The following is a 19,527-nucleotide window of genomic DNA, read 5'->3' on the forward strand; positions in this document are numbered from 1 at the left end:
AAGTTACAAAATTATTATGCTCGGTGTAGCCACGGAAAAGCTGTTCTGATTTAGTGTTTCTTGCGTCGGTTCTTCTTTTGTTTTCAGACATTGTTTAGTAAAAATACATAGGTCATTCACTGGTAACAAGGACTTCGGAAGGTTATACTCCTTTACTCGAGAGGCAATACAGTAGGTTTTTGTTGTACTGCACCTTGCGACAAACCAGCGGAGACACGTACCAGTAAATAAAAGAAAAAATCTTACCTTGACGTAAAAGCATAATGGTCTAACTTAGTGAAAAACATACTGCCTGCCAGACGCAATGCTCAAACCTTGAGACGCACGCACTGGAGTCGCGCACGTGAGCACAGAGCCACACCGACCTGCATTTCGGCTGCGGTGACCAGTTGTGGCAGACCAACAGGTTCAACCGTTGCACGCGCGACGAGGTACGTCATGCGCTCACGTCACATGTTCAACATTTCTCACCCACTTTTTGAGGTCACCTGCGGCCCCATATGCCTCAAATAACTTATCTCAGCGCCATTTACGTCGCTTCAGAGGTTTTTAAACGTTAATGAGCATCACCCTATACATGAAGGCACGTCCCAGCTGCGAAGTTTTTGCCTGTGAAGCTGAGCCGGTGCTCGCTGTCACGGCGCGGACTCTGCGCTCCTTTGCTGTGTGAGTGGCTGCTCAAAGGGCGGCCCGTACCTCCTGCAGGCACACCGCGCCGGCACCGGCGCCGGCGCCGGCGCCGACGCCGACTCTTCCCTATGTATGAGCGCGGCGTCGAGCTGGGGCAGCCGCGCTAAGTGATTCACCCCGACCCTTCACTGGCCCCAGAAACCGCATGTTTCCAGTCTAGCTTGCCAGGCGACCTTGCCGACTCACCTTCGGTTTTCTTCGTGTTTGTAATATTTGGAGGTCATTGCCCTGGCGTCAATTTCCTACAGCAATACGATGCAATTATATAAAAAAAAGTCTCCAAAAAATCGCCTTCGAAATTTAGATTTTCGATCGCTGTTACCAACACAGCATTTCAGGGGAATTAACATAGTTGCCGCTATCACAGCACGTAGTGTAAAAGATTAATAATCATGAAGTAGTTAGTTCTCATTGGTAACAATTCTTTAACTTTAATTATATTCCATATCTATTAACGAATGAAAATGTTATTTAAGAAATTTGAAACAATAATTTTCTAATACAAATAACATCTATCTTTAATTGATAATCGCATGAAATGCGAGTACTCACAATGAGTTTAAATGTGGCACAACAATGGAAACATCGAATAAAATGTAAAATAATTTATGCCTACAGACTGAATACTATTATTGCTGTTAATATCTTTTTCACTTCGTAGTAAATCAGTTGGCGCGTTTCCCCATTTTTTTCCATACGAGTTGTAAAAAAAATGGAAAAATGTAATTTTTGTTAAAAGTAATGACTCAATATTTGTTCATAAATCTGTAATTTACGTGAAAGAAAGAAGTTGGTACCAGCTTTACTCTACTGGCTACACAAATCTTTCACACTACGCAATCAACTATCAGCTACTGTGTCTCAAAGATGGAAACAGTTTGTAGTTACGAACGGTCTGAAATCAAATTTTCAAAAGCGATTTTTCGAAGTTTTTGAGAATTGCTTTTTACTGTTTTAGGAAACAGATGCCCGGCCACTGAACTTAAAATCTTGTGACAGATGAGAAAGTCGCAGAGGGCAAGTGTCTCCGACTTGTTAGAAATACAGTGTCGTGTTGAAACGGCACTCATAATACCGGTATATTATTAAAATAGTACCTTATTTGTTGTTAAGTTTTAAATGCACCGGCATCTTAGTTATGCTTTTACTACAATCTGTAGATGACGTTTTTAGAACTTCTTTGCGTTCCAACCACTATTTCACCATATTCTCATGACTAATATGTATATATTACTGTTCTATAAAATAATTTATTTCTGCTGTAGCCTTAGACTGATTTTTCATTTGTAGCTTTTTGATTTTTTTTAAAAAAATGGAGTTTGTTAATTCGTGGCTGGGAAAACTATTGTAACATATTCTTTTTCCTGGCCTTGTCCTATATCTGCACGGGGTTCTACATGTTAATCTTGACTTGACAGCGTTAGTGGCAGATGGTGGTCAAGTGCCCTTCCTGTCGCCGCCACTCCACCCCCCCCTCCCCCTCCCCTCTCTCCCAGCCCAGATTGCAGATTGGTACACTGCATTTGTCTGCGTTTAGTGTTATCTCATCTGAAAGTGTGTGAACGTTTTCGAAATGTTTGCGAATCGAGTAACTGAGGCTGGTAGGGGTGCCAGCTCTGTATTCACCTATCCACATCCAAGATGGCCGGCACACCAACCCTCGTCGTTAATTCGATCCGAGGCTGGCGAACCTCCCCGAAGCCCGGAATCGACGTGCTAACGCAAGCGGTTGGTTGTAATCTCATGTGATTCAATACGGATATCATTATTACGACACTACTTGATGCGGTACGTAAGTTGCATCTCCTGGGCAAACAGTACAACATCGAAATCTAAGGTGATGGCATTTAATGTAGCTGAGCATGTCAGATCAATAATTGTTATCAATAACAAAATAGATGACCAATTTAACAATTATAATTATTTATGGAACCAAATTACTTACCAGCGTAGCATAAATACAAACAAGAAGCTTCACCAGTTTCAGAACATGTGTGGTACTCTTATTAGAACCTTATAGAGTGACGTCAGAAAAAAACAAAAATAAAATGTTATACAACGATGGCTGTGGCGTCTCTGCTGTGATGTAGTGAAACAATTAGGGAAGAACTGATTACTGAAGGGATAAACAACACAAGAGATAAATAGAGATCAGGTGGAATCAGCATGTAAACAGAATTCCGGAAGAAATGCCGACCAAACAACTGTAACTATACAGGCCGAAAGCAAGAAGAAACCCTTTTACGACCAAAACTAGATGGGCTCAACAGTAACCTTTGAAGACGGGAATAGCAGCTAGCTTAATCTCTGGAAGTCAAGACGATTGACGACACAGGTTGATTAATTCATAATTTTGCGATCAACATACTGAAACCCCACAGCACTCAAACTCCATTCACCGCCTAATCGAGACGCGCTATAGTAATGGGCGTTGCAAATAAAACGTTAGCACTTGACAGTGATCACCTGAAACTTAAGATCACGAGATAAGCTGTTTCAGACGCTTGACGTCGTGTTGGTATGATATGTGCTGTTTGCTTCTATGTTCCTCCTGTTCGTCTTTTATTTTAACCCATTATGTAACAACCAATAGTGCTTCAGTTTGACACCTCTGATCATGGTCAATGGACCTAAATTAGTCATGTATGATATATTAGCAAAAATATTTGCATCAAGGGTGACGTTATAATTTTTTAAATGTCAAAGTTAACAGTTCCTCTTCCGTTGACTTTGTATGTTCTTTCGGAAAATATGACACTCCCATCCCTTCCTACTCAGAAAAGTTACGTAACTATTAATAATTTTTCAACATTAAACATTTTTTAAACTGAAGTAATTCTCCTGTTTTGGCTGCTTTTATTTCCATTTTACTTTCATTTTGTGTAGTCTTACATTTCGGCTGTGTAGCCATTTTCGAACTACTGCGTACAAATCAGAAAAACGCAATTACAGTATACTCAAGAAAGCAACCCTTGGCTATAGTCACCACATAAAACAAGATTAAAAACAGAATAAAAAGAGCAATAACAATGTTTAACCTCTTAACTACATATGGTTTCGGTTACAGTCCTATAATCTCATTTGCAGTCGATGGCTGGCCTGATATATTATAATAAAGTATAATACAAAGCAACCACTATGTACCTGGTAAAAATAGAAAGTAGGCCGTAGTTGATAACACCATATAATAGAATTGTTAACTACATTACCGGACCTGAAAGCTGTAGTCATGATACAAATAGCAACACAGAGCCAAGCATTGACTGCTGCATGCAAGCACTGAACAGTGTGCAGCTGTACCTTTTGGCATACAAGTCAAAGAGAAACCACTGTGGAAGGGTACGCTCAGTGTGTGATCAGTGTCATCTAAGATATTAACATAACTTTGGGAAGGGAAAGAAGGAGGATTATTTTCTTTTTTGTGTAGAAGGGTCGTGACTAATACCATCGAAATATATGTAGTTCTAATAATATGAATTTTTGTAACCGCTATACACTACGTAGAACAATAAAAATCAAGTAAGATCACGTACAGACTTTTTAATTTTTGTTCTAATTACATTTCTTCTGACATGTATGCAATTGCTGGAAAATGGATACACAGCCCGATGTCAGTACACCAAATAAAAATTAAATGACGATGAAAAACAGGACTCTTATTTCTACCAAGAAGTTTATCACTGTTGTGGACGTGTTGCAACTAAATTGTCTGACTGATATGTTAATTACTGCAAATTAAACGATAAAACTCAAGGCTGTACACACGCGAACGCATCCCGATCTCTCGTTCCCCTCCCGTCAGCCTCACCCTCTTCTCTTACCTCTTACCTCTCTCTCTCTCTCTCTCTCTCTCTCACACACACACACAGCACCTGAATATTTGGCAGTGATAATTTTTGGTGCAGCAATATTAAGATTACTACGTAAGTAGCTTTACAGTCCAGGGATTTCGTGCGAGTTTTCTGTGGCTGTCACGGTCATATCCACAAAACGTAAGAGAAATAAATTGTAGATGCTGAATCGATAGAATAAAACTCGATTAATTCCAATGGGAAAATATGTCACTGTTCTTCCTGCACGGATTTTTCTACACCATATTCATCGCACCGAATAGGTTGTAAGCTTTTCAAAGCGAAGATCTGTCGGCTTGATCTTCATTTTGGCTACTGCAGTGCATTATGTTAAGAACAGGAGCAAATGTATTTTGCCAACTTTAAAGCAGCTATTGGTTGTGATAAACACAAATTATAAAGCAGTAACTTTTATGACTGACGTTCTCCGCTGCGAAATCTGAGCATTGAAAAGCGCCGTGTGTGCTACGCATACTCGTTTTGTCAGACTGTGAAAAATGCATAAGCAGAGACAGTGCAAAGACTGCTTAAAACAACTGTGCTTCTCTTTACAAATGAGAAACCCTTTAAAAACACCCAAACTGTCTTCTGAACAAATTTAAAAATTTGTGTGCCTTTTTAGAAGACTACTTTCACTGCGATGCTACTAGAAAAATTACTTAAATGCGCACTCTGTATTCTACCAACAAAGCCTCAATTTTACGTTTGTAAAACAGCGAAGAAACGGACTTCGGAAGTCTCATTCAAGAGCCAAATGCTATCAAATAAATTCCAAGTCATTCAAAGTGATCTGAATGATGTACCAACAGCATTACTCTAATTTAATAAGGAAATGGTGCCAAAAAAGACAGCCACACGAAGTAAACTTCCATTATTTATGGGATAAACTGAGAGAAAAGAAGGTGATGGACACTAGTAAAAGCAATATCACTAGTAACTTAAATAACTTCCTTTTGTAGTATAATGTTTTAATCTTACACTGTAAGTGAATCAATGCGAAGACTCTTAGAAAAAACACTACTACTGTAATCGGTAATGAAAGCTTTGTATCAGTTTTGTATCAGAGGAACAAAATTCTGGTATGTTACATGTTCTTTAATCTTTATCGTCTTAGGGAAGTATGTGATTTATTGATGCAGACATTCAAGTGTGGTATTACCACCATGTTATTCATATATAACGATTATAGCTAAGATGTTCCTAAACAAATGAGGGAAAAGAAGCTAAGAGGGACGACAAAAAGATGTAGACAGCTTACTTCGTCAAACAAAGGTGAATTTCACGGTGTATTAGTCATTATTTGGTTTATTACGTTCCACCGAAAACATGTTTTCAAAATAATTATAAGACTGCTTTCGCCATGAGTTTTCAAAACAGGTACTCTCCTTTATGTCCATACCTGACAGTTTGTGTCATCATCAGAGAGCCCATTTTTATGAGGTATGTTAGTTAACAATCTAATTGTTGGTGGAACATTCAACAGTTTTAGTTGGGTAGTCAGTTGTGACTATTCTTTCGAAGTTGTTATCCGAATAACGAGTTCCTCAAATGAACACAGAAAATTGAAAATGCTGGACACGTTAATCCTTAACGTCTTTCGTTACTGTTGAGCACTACATGTATGAAACCAAGGTTTATCCTTGCACCATACCTGCAGGCACTCGTGTTGCACGAAGATACATTATATTAGTAATTTTTGAGAACATGGCTCCCTGGAGTACAGCCGTTTATTTATTACCTAAAACTGAATATAAACACTCACAACGGTAATAAAATTTTTTCGTGTAAGGTTACCGGTTTCGGCCTGTTTAAGATCATCTTCAGACCCACACCATGATGGTAGACGGCGGCTGTGAACGGAGCAGATGCTACATCTCCACGAACGCAGTTATACATGATATTCTTCGTGAACCCGTTGCGTAACGCTGACGAGTGCTGTTGAGATAATTATGAAGTTTGCAGTATTTCCAAGTTTTGAGTTCACGAGACAAACATGAGCGTGTGGAGAATAATATCAACAAGTTAACAGTTTTCCCAACCGGAACAAATGAATGGTATACGAACCAGTAATTAAGGTATGTTATAAAAACTAGGACTTGTTGATGATATGCTGAAAGATGTTTCAGCGAGGAAGCTGAAAAGTAAGTGTTGTTCAACGGAGGTGAAACTCCGTTCTGTAATAATCAAGTATTATTTTCAGATATTTGTGAGAGAAGCAAGCCAAAAGACAATTGTATTTTAGGTAAAGAACATCTAGAGTTATCGCCATTGTACAGCTGAAGTATGCAATGATCACAAGAGCCTCCTAGAGATAAGAGACCTGAAGAAGTTAGAGGAAAGGAGAGCGAGGAATGTCTTGAAAATTCCAAAAAGTATGTTCTAAAGATTACTCACATGATTGTCGATACTCTTGCATCTCAAAATTTATATATCTATTCAAGTACACGTATCGCGAATGTGAGGCCAGGAGAACCTCGGTTAGTATAATTTTGTAAATAAGTAAATATAACGTCTCAGGGGAAAGAAAACAAATTGAAGAGACCGTTAGAAAGCGGACGCGAGAAACAATGAAACGAACTACATCTGGCAACAGTAGCAGGTCCTTGAGATTATTCAGGACCAATAAGTGCTTGTTACATCTGTTATATGTCATCGCCATAGAACTAAGGACTAACTCTGGGTAGGGAAACATTGCATACATTCTGTTCATCGGTGGCAAAGCAATGCACAGTCCATGAAGCGTACGACTTCAAGATCTCTCGGATGAATTGACGACTATCCGGCATCCAGTATTTGGCTGCAGTAGGACCTAGAGTTGTGATATTACCTATGCTTGCGGTAGATGAAAATAAAGTCTGAACCCCTCACTCAACCAGGCCATAAATCCAACTTGCGGATTTCAGCAATGTCTTATGATGAATTTTAATGTCCATAGTGATTTCCGGAGTTCACTTGTCCCGTGAGGTTTTTCTACGTGCCAAGTAAATCCTGACAGTTCAAAACATTTCTTCATAGCACAATATACAGACCCCGCGCTTCGGATTGTCGCACCATCCGATGGGCGCTCCCGAGTGGGCTGATGTGCGTTCATTATAGCACGCAGCTGTAATCCGCTGTCGATATGAGGCGCGCTTGAATGAGGGCGCGACGCGACGCGACCAGCTGCCATCCGCGACCTGGTTCTGCCTTTCACTGTGCGAGCGCCAGCTCTGTGCGCTGTCGCTACTAGAAACTATACGACGTGCCGCATGGATGCCGCTACATCATTCAGCGACAGCTTCAAGCAGATTTAAATGCGAGTTATCAGCTGCTTCATGCCTGAAGTACACCTGGGGAGTAAATGTTGTGGTGTGTGTATGTCTCACTCAGTTTAATCAAAGAGGATAAACAGGTCCCCATGGAGTCGCTATCATTTCTTTTCAGAGCAGTCGTTATTGTTTCTTTTCTGCTTTATTAAAGTGGAAAGCCCTCAAAGGTAACTCAGATGAAGGCTGTTCCACTTTATCACTACTGTTTAGTGGACTGTGTCGGTAATCAAGGGGCATTTTAATAAAAGTTACTTAGTTCTATGACAGGGGTGTAGTCTAATGAAGTGTAAAATTGTAGCTATAACTTCGGCAAAGCTTTTTAAGGCACTGGATTTCACTCACGAAAGCAAGTGATTATATGGTAAAAGAGCAGTTAAAACTAGAGTAAATGTGAGGAACATGTACGAAATGATGAAGAAATAGGAATTCGTAATGAGCAGATTGTCTGATTATCACTTCATTCGCAAAGACGAAAGCGATGGTGAGTCAACAGCCAGTTCCAATTCTGGAACATCAGAATCAATGAGCGTACGGGAAAAGGAATGAAATTTGATATGTGGAAGGGAACATGACACTTGTTATCGGAGCAAGGAAGACAGAAGCGTAGAGTGCCGTTTGCTGCCAGAGATATTGGTCTCATATATTGGTTCTCAGCTGACAAATAAAGCGCCTCTAACGCTACGCTTGTACCATAACACTACGAAAGTGAAAAACGGGCGGCTGTAGGAACCAGGATGCCATAAAAAGTAGTTTCAAATAACTCAAAAGTTTAAGAGGTCAGAGAAATAAAGAAACGGAGAGGCCTTTGCAGATTAATTAAAGAAATAAAACTGAAAAAGTTACCATAAAAGAGCTCAGGTTTCCGAAAGTACTCGAGCTGACGACTGAGGCGGCCCTTATTCTCAGAAAATATAAACAAACTTTTGGTCAGGATGAGCTCTGCGTTAAGGGTAACTAATGAGAACGAAGTTGTGTACAGGAAAGTTCCATGCTATTACAGCGACAGGAAAATCAGAACGATTTGGCCGAATATCAAAATCGGGTTACGAATTGCAGCTTACGTTGAATGTGAGCAGAAGCAAAATAATGGACTTAAATAGAAAACTTTCAGGTAGCTTTTGGGTGCGCGTTAGCGATTTATCCTATTCTCAGCCACAAACGTTAACTATCTAAGGATATCGTTACGAAGCGATGTGAAGGACGAACTTGCAAAATGAGTGAACAAGGTCGACTTATTGGGAACCTATAGTGACAGGTACCAAGAAACCGTTACAAGATCCTTGTGCAACTTATAGTTTATTACGCCACGAGCGTGTGAGACTCTCTACAGTTGGGATTAAAGGGAAGATTTAAGACGTGTTACTGAATTTGTAACTCACCGGTTCAGTCAATATGAGAATAAAGATTAATTTCTTTTGGCGAAGCGATACTGTCGAATTTAAAGATACGAAAATTTAACGCTTTAAAACGATTCTGTCATCTCAAGTGTACAGATCCTTGTTGGATGTGAAGATGAAGGTAAAAGGGGTTGCGACACAGATAAAAACATTTTTCCTGTGCTCGATTTGTGCAAATAATTGAAATGGGGCGGGGGGAATAACAGAATGAACTATTATCCGTCGTTTGCTATTGGCATCTACGAAGATGAATGAAAGTGACATTGTAGCGGGAGAGAAAGAGTCGAATAACTGTCACGGATTATCGAGGGCGCTGGATGAACCGAGTAAATATAAAGCTGGTGTTAAAACCTACAGTTAGTAGTTTCACAGTCCTTCATTCTATCCTGCCGAATTTAGTACCGTATCGAATGTCGTTCGACAGGAAACGACTTCCCACTCAGTACAAGCTCTTATATTCTGTCTGCCGCCGTTGTTGCTTTTCAGTCAATAACATCACTGGCGTCCGTTCATGCTAAAGACTATCGATACCTGCTTTGTGGCTATGTCAAACATTGGTCCGCTTAATCGATAAAGTGGAGTCGTTAAGAGTACTCGCCAGGACACGTAACGTGTGACAACAAGTTGGAAGGTGGAGCACGAGGCTCAGGTGAAGGAAATAGAGGCGTCATCTCCTTGATACTGAACAACGGAGCTACGGACAATAGCGGAGTACTCTATCGGTGTGTGTATTTGTATATGTATCATAGCAATAGTAATTATATTAAAACGGCATGCTTAAAAAATACTCCCCAAAGTTAGATTTATATATGTATATCATTAAGTATTGCTTTTTCCTTTAAGCCCGAAAATATTCAGGGCTCTACAGCTATGAGTATAATACAGTAGAATAATCATCTATAATACAATATTTGTTGACCAAGTATCCAGCAACACAGCTGATTTTTACATTCTTTCAAAACTTCCAGAAACTTGTATTATCTATGATTTACCCGTAAGTAAGGGTGACAAACGCGCCGATTTTACAGAGATATCAATTTTTCTATTTCATTTAGTGTTGAAGAGTTGCAAACAATACCTCTTTGATACTTATACGGAAAAGAAGGAGAATTTTTGTGAAGTGGACTCGGTCAACATCGTGGTAAATGTTCTGAAAAATACCAACATGTGCTACAAACCTAACAAGACGATATTTCCTCTAAATATAACTTTGGCAATAAAACGTCTTTTCTTTTTTAATCTCTCCAAAATTTCCAAAAAATACCTTCATAAATAGTAGCTGCAAACTGCTGCTTGGTAAAATCTGTTCGAGGATACGGATTATTTAGAAAATGCAATATCTACTGAACTGTAGACGACGCACAAACAACTGCGTTCCTTGTAAACATGGAGAAAGGGAATGATATTCCTAATGTTACAGGCAGTTGCCTAAACGTAGTCAGCTGTCTTTAAATGCTTGTACTAATACGCTACGTAGGAATTAGGAGAGGAGCACAAACGAGCGAGGGTATAGAATTTCATCGTAGGTTTACGTCTTACACTGGTGCATTTGCTGTAAAGAATGGGACCTTAGTTAAGACACGGTGTATCTTCCCAGCTCACTGTACACGAAGCAGAAGCAGAGCTCGAGACACATCGTCATCTGTACACGACGTCTAATGTGCCCATATTCACACACGTTTCCTTCAACAGGTGTTACATATTTACATATTTGGTAAGATGAGTTGATTCATTAAGGTGGGGAGAGGTTGACTGCTGTGTTATGAGGTATCGTGGATCGGAATTTAAGTGCAAGGATCTACACTAACGGCGGAAATATCGCCACTGCCTTTACAAGCTTCGAATGTTTACTACACAAATGGCCCTGCTCGTGTGGTTCTGAGTCTGTGGAAACGGTGAGAGTGTCTCCTTGCATTATTGGTGTGGTCACACTACAAAGCTCCAATTCTAAAGTTGTGGACGAGTCTATTATCTGTCCATCAGACGGTTACATCTGAACGGTATGTGGGTGATCACGTAGGGAGTGTTAGCTGAGGAGACTTGTCGAGTAATTGACGATTTTTGCTAATTTAAGTTTTCAGTGGCTACAGTACAAGGATTAATTCTATCATATGAAGTTTTTTTTTTGGTATACGAATACCGTACACTTCATCATTTAACTACGTAGTGCTGTGGGAAACGGCATCTACCTGTCATGTGACCATCGCTGACATTACGTCCAGCGTTAAAACTTTCGTCGATTCGACGGTCGGTAACATTATTGTTCCCCTGACGCCTGCAAAGATAATAGGCGACTGTGAGAATTTTGCTCAGGGCGCTGAACGAAGTTTTAACGAGTACGTCTGGTCAGTGATGCTACTGATTTTTACCATTGATGAAGCCACAGATTAGCTTAAGTTGCATTCGGGAAAGAGCTGCACATACGTAGTGGCAGCTATATGGATGCGGTCTCAATTTAATCGCCTCCTAACAGTGTTCTTTTTGGAATGTCTATCTCTCGGTAGTTTTGAAGGGCACTGTTCTTTTTTCACCGTGCATAATTGGCATTCCAACTCAGACCAGCACGTACTAATTGATTTGGATGCGAGAACAGTGCTGTTGACTACAAGAAGTAATTACTGTGTTAGTAAGGGGATGCACCCCTCGGATTTGCGTAAATGATGGTGAAGACCGCACAGTCTGATACATCCCTTCGCCGCAAGGGTGAACACAGTAGTGTATCAACTGTTGCGCAGCCATCAGGCGGCGTCCCGTCGGTGAGGTCACGGCCGGTGCAGCAATGTCACCCGGACCCGATGGTAGAGGTTGCAGAAGCGGCAGTATTAGGTAGTTGGGTCGGTTGCGGAGAGGGCCTGGCGTTTTCGTGGAGGCTGGGGCAGCGCCAGTCACAGGTAGTTGGGTCGGCTGCAGAGGCAGCACAACGAGCCGACGTTCTTGTAGAGGCTGGAGGAGCGGCGGCGCCGCTTCCGCGACCACTGTCCGCCCCCAGCGCCCCCGGCGCCGCCTCCGCTGCGGCTGCCTTCCGCCTCCTGGAGCGCCGAGTTCCGCTCTGCAACAGAGACCGTTACTGCATAATAGGTTGTCTCAATGTAAGTCAGAGGCGTATTCAGAAAATATTTACCACGTTAAAGCTTAGTGCTACTCTCTTGGACAAAAACGCTGCATTAACAGATAAAATTAGCAGTCCCAGATCTACGGAATTTCCGAACCAGGGAAAAATGTTGATGGTGCCCCCCCCCCCTTTCCTCTCGTCCGTTTGATATAGGAAAGTTTGTTCATTTTGTAGCGCAACTCTTTCTGAAGAGTTTGATATATGAAATATATGTGTTCGTAGAAATGTAAGGCATGTTATCTGGTCTTAAGGGTGCCACAGTGGAGTGCCACGCCACACAGCGTTCCTCTATCGCACATCACTGTATTTCGCTCTGTGGAATTCAAAGATGTATACTTTGTAATGCAAGCATCAAAAATAAATTCAGGAGAGTGGAAACTATAATGTCCTGTGGTGCTTCTCCAGCTCCCAGTCAGCCTGTTTGACATCCTGCCGCAGTTAAAAAAAAAATTTAAAAAAAAATAACCTCACGATACTGGGTAGCATTATTTGTGAGCGGGATAATGAGCCGGCCGGTGTGGCCGAGCGGTTCTAGGCGCTTCAGTCTGGAACCGCGAGACCGCTACGGTCGCAGGTTCGAATCCTGCCTCGGGCATGGATGTGTGTGATGTCCTTAGGTTAGTTAGGTTTAAGTAGTTCTAAGTTGTAGGCGACTGATGACCAAAGCAGTTGAGTCCCATAGTGCTCAGAGCCATTTGAACCAACCAAAAGGAATCGACTAAATTTCGGTTACACGATAAATCACACAAATGTAAACGCTGTAAATTCAACTAAATACTTAGGGATTACAATTATGACTAACTTAAATTGGAACAATAATACAGATAATGTTATGGGTAAAGCAAATCGAAGACTACGATTTAGTGGCAGAACACTGGGAAAATGGAACTGGTCTACTAAAGAGACTGCCTACACTACGCTTATGCGTCCCCTCCTACAGAATTGGTGTACGGTGTGCGATCAGCATCAGACAGGATCGACGGAGGTTATCAAATAGTTTCAAAACAAAGGAAGCTCTTTTTGTACCATCGCGAAATAGGGGAATGAGCGCCACGGATATGCTATGTGAATTTGGGTGCCAGTCATTAAAAGAAAGACGCGTTGAGTTGCGGCAAGATCTTCTCATTAAATTTCAATCACTAACTCCCTTCTCAGAATATGAAAATATTTTGGCGCTCACCTACATGGAAGGAATGATCATAGTAGTAGTATAAAAGAAACCAGAGTCGAACAGAAATATTTAAGCGTTCGTTTTTCCCACGCTCTCCCAGATAGTGGGGCGGTAGAGAAGTAGCTTGCAGGTGGTTCGATGAACCCTCTGTGAGGCACTTAATTGTGAATTGCAGTGTAATCATGGAGATGTAGATGGAGCTGTAAGAAGGGTAAGCTCAGGACAGTGGCTCAGTAGGGACTGTTTTAGAATATTGATTCCCTAGTAGAGACAAACTGCGTATAATAAGCTGCTGCAGTCTCCAGATTATCGTCTGTCCTTGATGTATTAGAAAACTACTTAACATAATGGACGTCTAGTGTCATGTTCTGATTTCTCACAGCAAATAACACGTGTTGAAACTAAGAGGAACAGAAACTTCTCATTTCTAATATTTTATTTATTTTAAATCTACTACACGGCTTCAATTTTTGCACCAACTGGATTTTTTAAGTGTGCAGTTTAAGATCTTTTGCAGAATTCGGTGCAGTGGTGATCCATGTCCATTTAAAGAACTCGCTCGCATACGAATGGGTTGTTCTGGATATAGAAAATGTTCGACTGCTGCCCTGGCCAGCACATTCTCCAGATCTCTCACCAACTGAAAATGTCTGTTCAATGGTGGCCGAGCAAGTGGCTCGTCACAATAAGCCAGTCACTACTCTTGATGAACTGTGGTATCGTGTTGAAGCTGCATGGGCAGCTGTACCTGTACACGCCATCCAAGCTCTATTTAACTCAATGCCCAGGCGTACCAAAGCCGTTATTACGGCCAGAGATAGTTGTTCTGGGTACTGATTTCTCAAGATCCCTGCACCCAAATTGCATGAAAATGTAATCACATGTCATATTTTTCCAACGAATACCCGTTTGTCATCTGCATTTGCTCTTGGTGCAGCAATTTTAATGGCCAGTAGTGTAGTATGAGTGCGATTCGGATGTGGTGAGGCTTATTCTTTGAACTGAGCTTCATTTATGACCCTCGTAATTCCCAACACAATTTTTTTTTTTTTAGTTCGTGTTTTGAATAGTTCTGAGATGGAGTGTCCCAAGTTTCTGATCTCATCTGAATCTCGCAGATAAAAGATTCGGTGTCAAAACTATCCATAGCGCGTCCGTGGGCGGATAAAACTAGGTACGGGTGAGAGGCAGGCAGCGCTTGGCAGGTCTGCGGGAGCGGCCGTGTTCCAGAGGCAGCGCAGCCTGGCTGGCATGCCTGCCGACACAGTTGCCACACTCATGTAGCTGCCAGGTGCGGGAGACTCAAATGCGTCCCAGACTTCCGGCTGGCGTCTCTGTCAGCAGAGCTGCCGTGGCATCCCAGCGCGGTAGAGCCCTTAGAAGTCGTTCCATAAGACGCGGAGGGAAGCTTATGAAAGACAATTGGAAGGCTTACATGCCCTTTCACACGTTTCCCATAGCAATCGGTACTCAGACGGCAGCTGCACGCTGGCGAGTAACCTGATCATTATAAGGTTAAAACCCTGATTCTAGGTTTCACTCTCTTCAATTGACGACAACAAGTGAGGGGTTCATCTTTGTGTGCATCAGCTACAAGACTGCCGCAGATCCGATTATAAATTAGGTTGAGGTAACTCTGAATGAAACCGCCAGTCGCTGTCGGAATGTGTAGTGCATGGTCGAAAATACTCATTTTATAGAACAGTGTATGAAAAATTAGGCGCTGTGCGTCTGCTAATGCCACATTACACTGAAGCGCCAAAGAAACTGGTATAGGAATGCGCATTCAAATACAAGCAGAATATGGCACTGCGGTTCGAACGCCTATATAAGGTAAGTCTCAGGCGCAGTTCTTAGATCGGTTGCTGTTGCTACAATGGCTGGTTAGCAAGATTTAAGTGCGTTCGAACGTGGTGTTGTAGTCGGCGCGCGAGCGATGGGACACAGCATCTCCGAGGTAGCGATGAAGTGGGGATTTTCCCGTATGGCCATTTCACGAGTGTACCGTGAATATCAGTAATACGGTAAAACATCAAATCTTCGACATCGCTGCGCCCGGAAAAAGATACTCCAAGAACGGGACCAATGATGATTGAAGAGAATCGTTCAACGTTACAGAAGTGCAAACCTCCCACAAATTGCTGCAGATTTCAATGATGGGCTATCAACAAGTAACAGCGTGCAAACCATTCAGACAAACAGAATCGGAGTGGGCTTTCGGAACCAAATGCCGACTCGTGTACCCTTGATGATTCCACGACAGTCCGCAGCTCATGGACGTGCGGTAGCGTTCTTGCTTCCCGCGCCCGGGTTCCCCGGTTCGATTCCCGGCGGGGTCAGGGATTTTTTCTGCCTCGTGATGACTGGGTGTTGTGTGATGTCCTTAGGTTAGTTAGGTTTAAGTAGTTCTAAGTTCTAGGGGACTGATGACCGTAGATGTTAAGTCCCATAGCGCTCAGAGCCATTTGAACCATTTTGATCTCCACGACACAAAGCTTTACGTCTCTTCTGTGCCCTTTCAGCACTGATATTGGACTGTTGCTGACTGGAAACGTTTTGCCTAGTCGGACGAGTCTCGTTTGAAATTGTATGGAGCGGATGGACGCGCATGGGTATGGAGACAACCTCATGAATCCATGGACCCTGCATGTCTGCAGGGGACTGTTCATGCTGTTGAAGGCTCTGTAATGGTGTGGGACGTGTGCAGTTGGAGTGATATGGGACCCCTGATACGTCTAGATACGACTCTGACAGGTGACACGTACTTAAGCATCCTGTATGATCAGCTGATTCATTATGTCCATTGCCCATTCCGACAGATTCGGTCAATTTCAGCAGGACAATGCGACACCCCACACCCCCACGCTACAGAGTGGCTCCAGGAACAGTCTTCTGAATTTAAACACTTCCGGTGGCCACTAAATTCTCCAGAAATGTACATTATTGAGCATATCTGGTATGTCTTGCAGCTCGTGATGACTGGGTATTGTGTGTTGCCCTTAGGTTAGTTAGGTTTAAGTAGTTCTAAGTTCTAAGGGACTGATGACCACAGATGTTAAGTACCACAGTGGTCAGAGCCATTTGAACCATTTTTGTCTTGCAGCTTGCTGTTCAGAAGAGATCTGCACCCCGTCGTACTCTTACGGATTTATGGACAGCCCTGCAGGATTCATGATGTCACTTCCCTCCAGCACTACTTCAGATATTAGTCGAGTCCATACCAAGTCGTGTTGCGACACTCATGCTTGCTCGCGGGAGCCCTATACGATATTAGGCCGGTCTACCATTTCTTTAGCTCTTCAGTGTATTTTAACGGGACGGTGCTGGAGATTCATCAGGGTACTTGGACTCTGATTAATGTAATTCAAAAGTGGCTTACACAATGCATGTGATGAAGTAAAACCTCTACAATGCAACTGACTTAAAGAAATCTGAACCTGATGGTTGTCTTCCTTCGCTATAAACACTTCACATCTCATTGCATTTGTTTTCTGGGATGATCTGCCGCTGACATTTGTACCTTTCATACCGAAGAAAATGTGGTCATTAGGCACGCGACTATAGTCTTGGCTAAGGTTACAGTAGGAAAATTGGCCTGATATGACAACAAAAATTCTCCATTGCTAGAAGAGGTTAAGAACCGCATAATCACACCATAGAGCATGAGTTCGCTCAGTAGTACAATGTGTGCCTTGCCTCCAGCATCTCTGACTTTCGCTGCACGGGCCTAACGAATACGGCGTAGTACGTGCAACTACTTTCACGGGCGGCGTTAAATAATGCGACGCCTGACCCCACAGCCGTAATGAAATTGCAGGCAGCGCGCCGGAGTCTGGAGGAAATGGCGCCAGCAAGCACTTGCACTGCAGATAACAGCCTCTACTATCCAAGCTGAATTTTTTCGTTATGACTCCAGAATAAGATTGCAAGAAATTATTTGCACTGGAAAAAAGCACCAAGAATATTTCATAGGAAAACAGTGTAATAAATATATTTTGATGATTTCGCCAAGAGAATAACATAGTTCCTTGTATTAATCTCTTTACCCTGGTATGTTTCGATTATGGTACTCCACCGTCTGTCGCTTTCCCTTTATTTCACTGAACAATACATTTTGTTGTTCGCGTTGTAGTCTGCGTTTTGCACTATAGATGCTATTTTAGTTTTATTTACGTTGGTGGCAGTACTTTCCACGTTCTCACGAATCTAGGAACTGCACTGACGAAAACGTGCCGTTTGATTGTTTATGGCAGAGTCATCTGTACTGACGAGTAAAATAAACGCATTTTTTGATGGTGTAACATCATCGAAATATGTATCGGTGAAGAGAGAGATGAAAAAGAGAGTACTTTGCTCAAGGTGCTGTCATCTAAAAATACTTATTGTTCAGCGAACAGAGGAACAAATAGTGAGTTTTGCTCAATAAAAACCAATCAAGATAAAAAGCCAGTATCTTTTCCCCATTTCAGGATTTACAATATGAGCGACAGTGAAGCGAGAAATATCAAATGTAAACTATGTGGAGCCAAGATGGTCAAGATGTTACGGCCTTTTTTATGATTTGAAACAACAAGAACACGACGAAAATCTGCGAGGAAGAGGCAAGACAGGAATTTAACCTGGTTGCTCTCAATAAGAATCGATTATTTGAATGCTATGTTTTCACTCCATCAGAAATTAGCAAAGGTATTGTTTATGGAGTAGTTGCGGTAAATTATGATTGTATTCCGCCTATTACACGTAAAACTTATTTGTAATCAGCTCTGATTCTCATAGAACACTGAAAGTTTAATACCACTGTTCATAATAACCTAATGAGCCTTATGGGCAACGCAGAAGTCTGACACTCTTGTCCTGGGCAAGATCTTTATGCATTTTGCTCGCCTTTCAGTGACCTGTTGTGAAATGACGGAGTATCCCTAGATAAGACAGAAAGAAGGAAGAGACTGAAGCAGGACGCCGCATAGTTACGATACTTCCCCCGGATTAAATCTGAAGACTGCCGCGCTTAATCTTCCCATCAAATAAACATATCAACGTAAACAGGGCCACACGGCATCACTTCATGAGGAATTGTGAAGAGATCGGGATGTTAACTCGGAACGTTCGCAGGTAATACACACGTCAAAAAAAGTTTTGCATCACTCCGGTCCCGAGAACACCTGAAGATGGACATTGACTGTGGGTATTGTATCACAGACACAGTCCCTTTGACTGTTTACAGATGTCACTAAACCCGCCCATAGATGGAAACAACCATGCATGAGTAGCGCCTATTAGACGGAGGAGATCCGACAGCCGATCTGTTCCAGTCATTCCACCAGGAAGGACGTAAACGGCTCATGTTGTCTGTTGTTCAACCATGCCTAGATGGTCAATATCGCAGTTTGATCGCGTCCGCATTGTTACTTTGTGCCAGGAAAGGCTCTCAACAAGGGAAGTGTCCAGTTGTCTCGGAGTGAACAAAAGCTATGTTGTTCGGACGTGGAGGAGATACAGAGAGACAGGAACTGTCGGTGACATGCCTCGCTCAGGTTGCCCAAGGGCTATTACTGCAGTGGATGATCGCTACCTACGGATTATGGCTCGGAGGAACCCTGACAGCAACGCCACCATGTTGAATAATGCTTTTAGTGCAATCACAGGACGACGTGTTACTACTCAAACTGTGCACAATGGGCCACATGATGCGCAACTTTACTCCCGATGTCCATGGCGAGGTCCATCTTTGCAACCACGACACCATGCAGAGCGGTACAACATGCCGAATGAACCGCTCAGGATTGGCATCATGTTCTCTTCACCGATTAGTGTCGCATGTGCCTTCAACCAGACAATCGTCGGAGACGTGTTTGGAGGCAACCCGGTCAGGCTGAACGCTTTAGACACATTGTCCAGCGAGTGCAGCAAGGTGGAGGTTCAGTGCTGTTTTGGGGTGGCATTATGTTGGGCCGAAGTACGCCGCTGGTGGTCATGGAAGAAGTCGTAACGGCTTTAC

At 42.3% G+C, this 19,527-nt stretch overlaps 1 protein-coding gene across 1 annotated transcript in view; it reads right to left on the reverse strand.

Annotated features, from left to right (window-relative positions):
* Positions 1–2,187: 2,187 nt before the first annotated feature.
* The window catches only part of LOC126272582 (uncharacterized), a 454,888-nt gene continuing 437,548 nt past the window's right edge, over positions 2,188–19,527 (reverse strand). The window contains exon 5 of the mRNA XM_049975508.1: positions 2,188–12,295. Coding sequence (XP_049831465.1) covers positions 12,132–12,295 — 164 coding nt within the window. The 3' untranslated portion in view covers positions 2,188–12,131. The remainder of the gene's footprint in view (positions 12,296–19,527) is intronic.

Source organism: Schistocerca gregaria, chromosome 5 (genome assembly GCF_023897955.1).
Source record: "Schistocerca gregaria isolate iqSchGreg1 chromosome 5, iqSchGreg1.2, whole genome shotgun sequence".
NCBI lineage: Eukaryota > Metazoa > Arthropoda > Insecta > Orthoptera > Acrididae > Schistocerca > Schistocerca gregaria.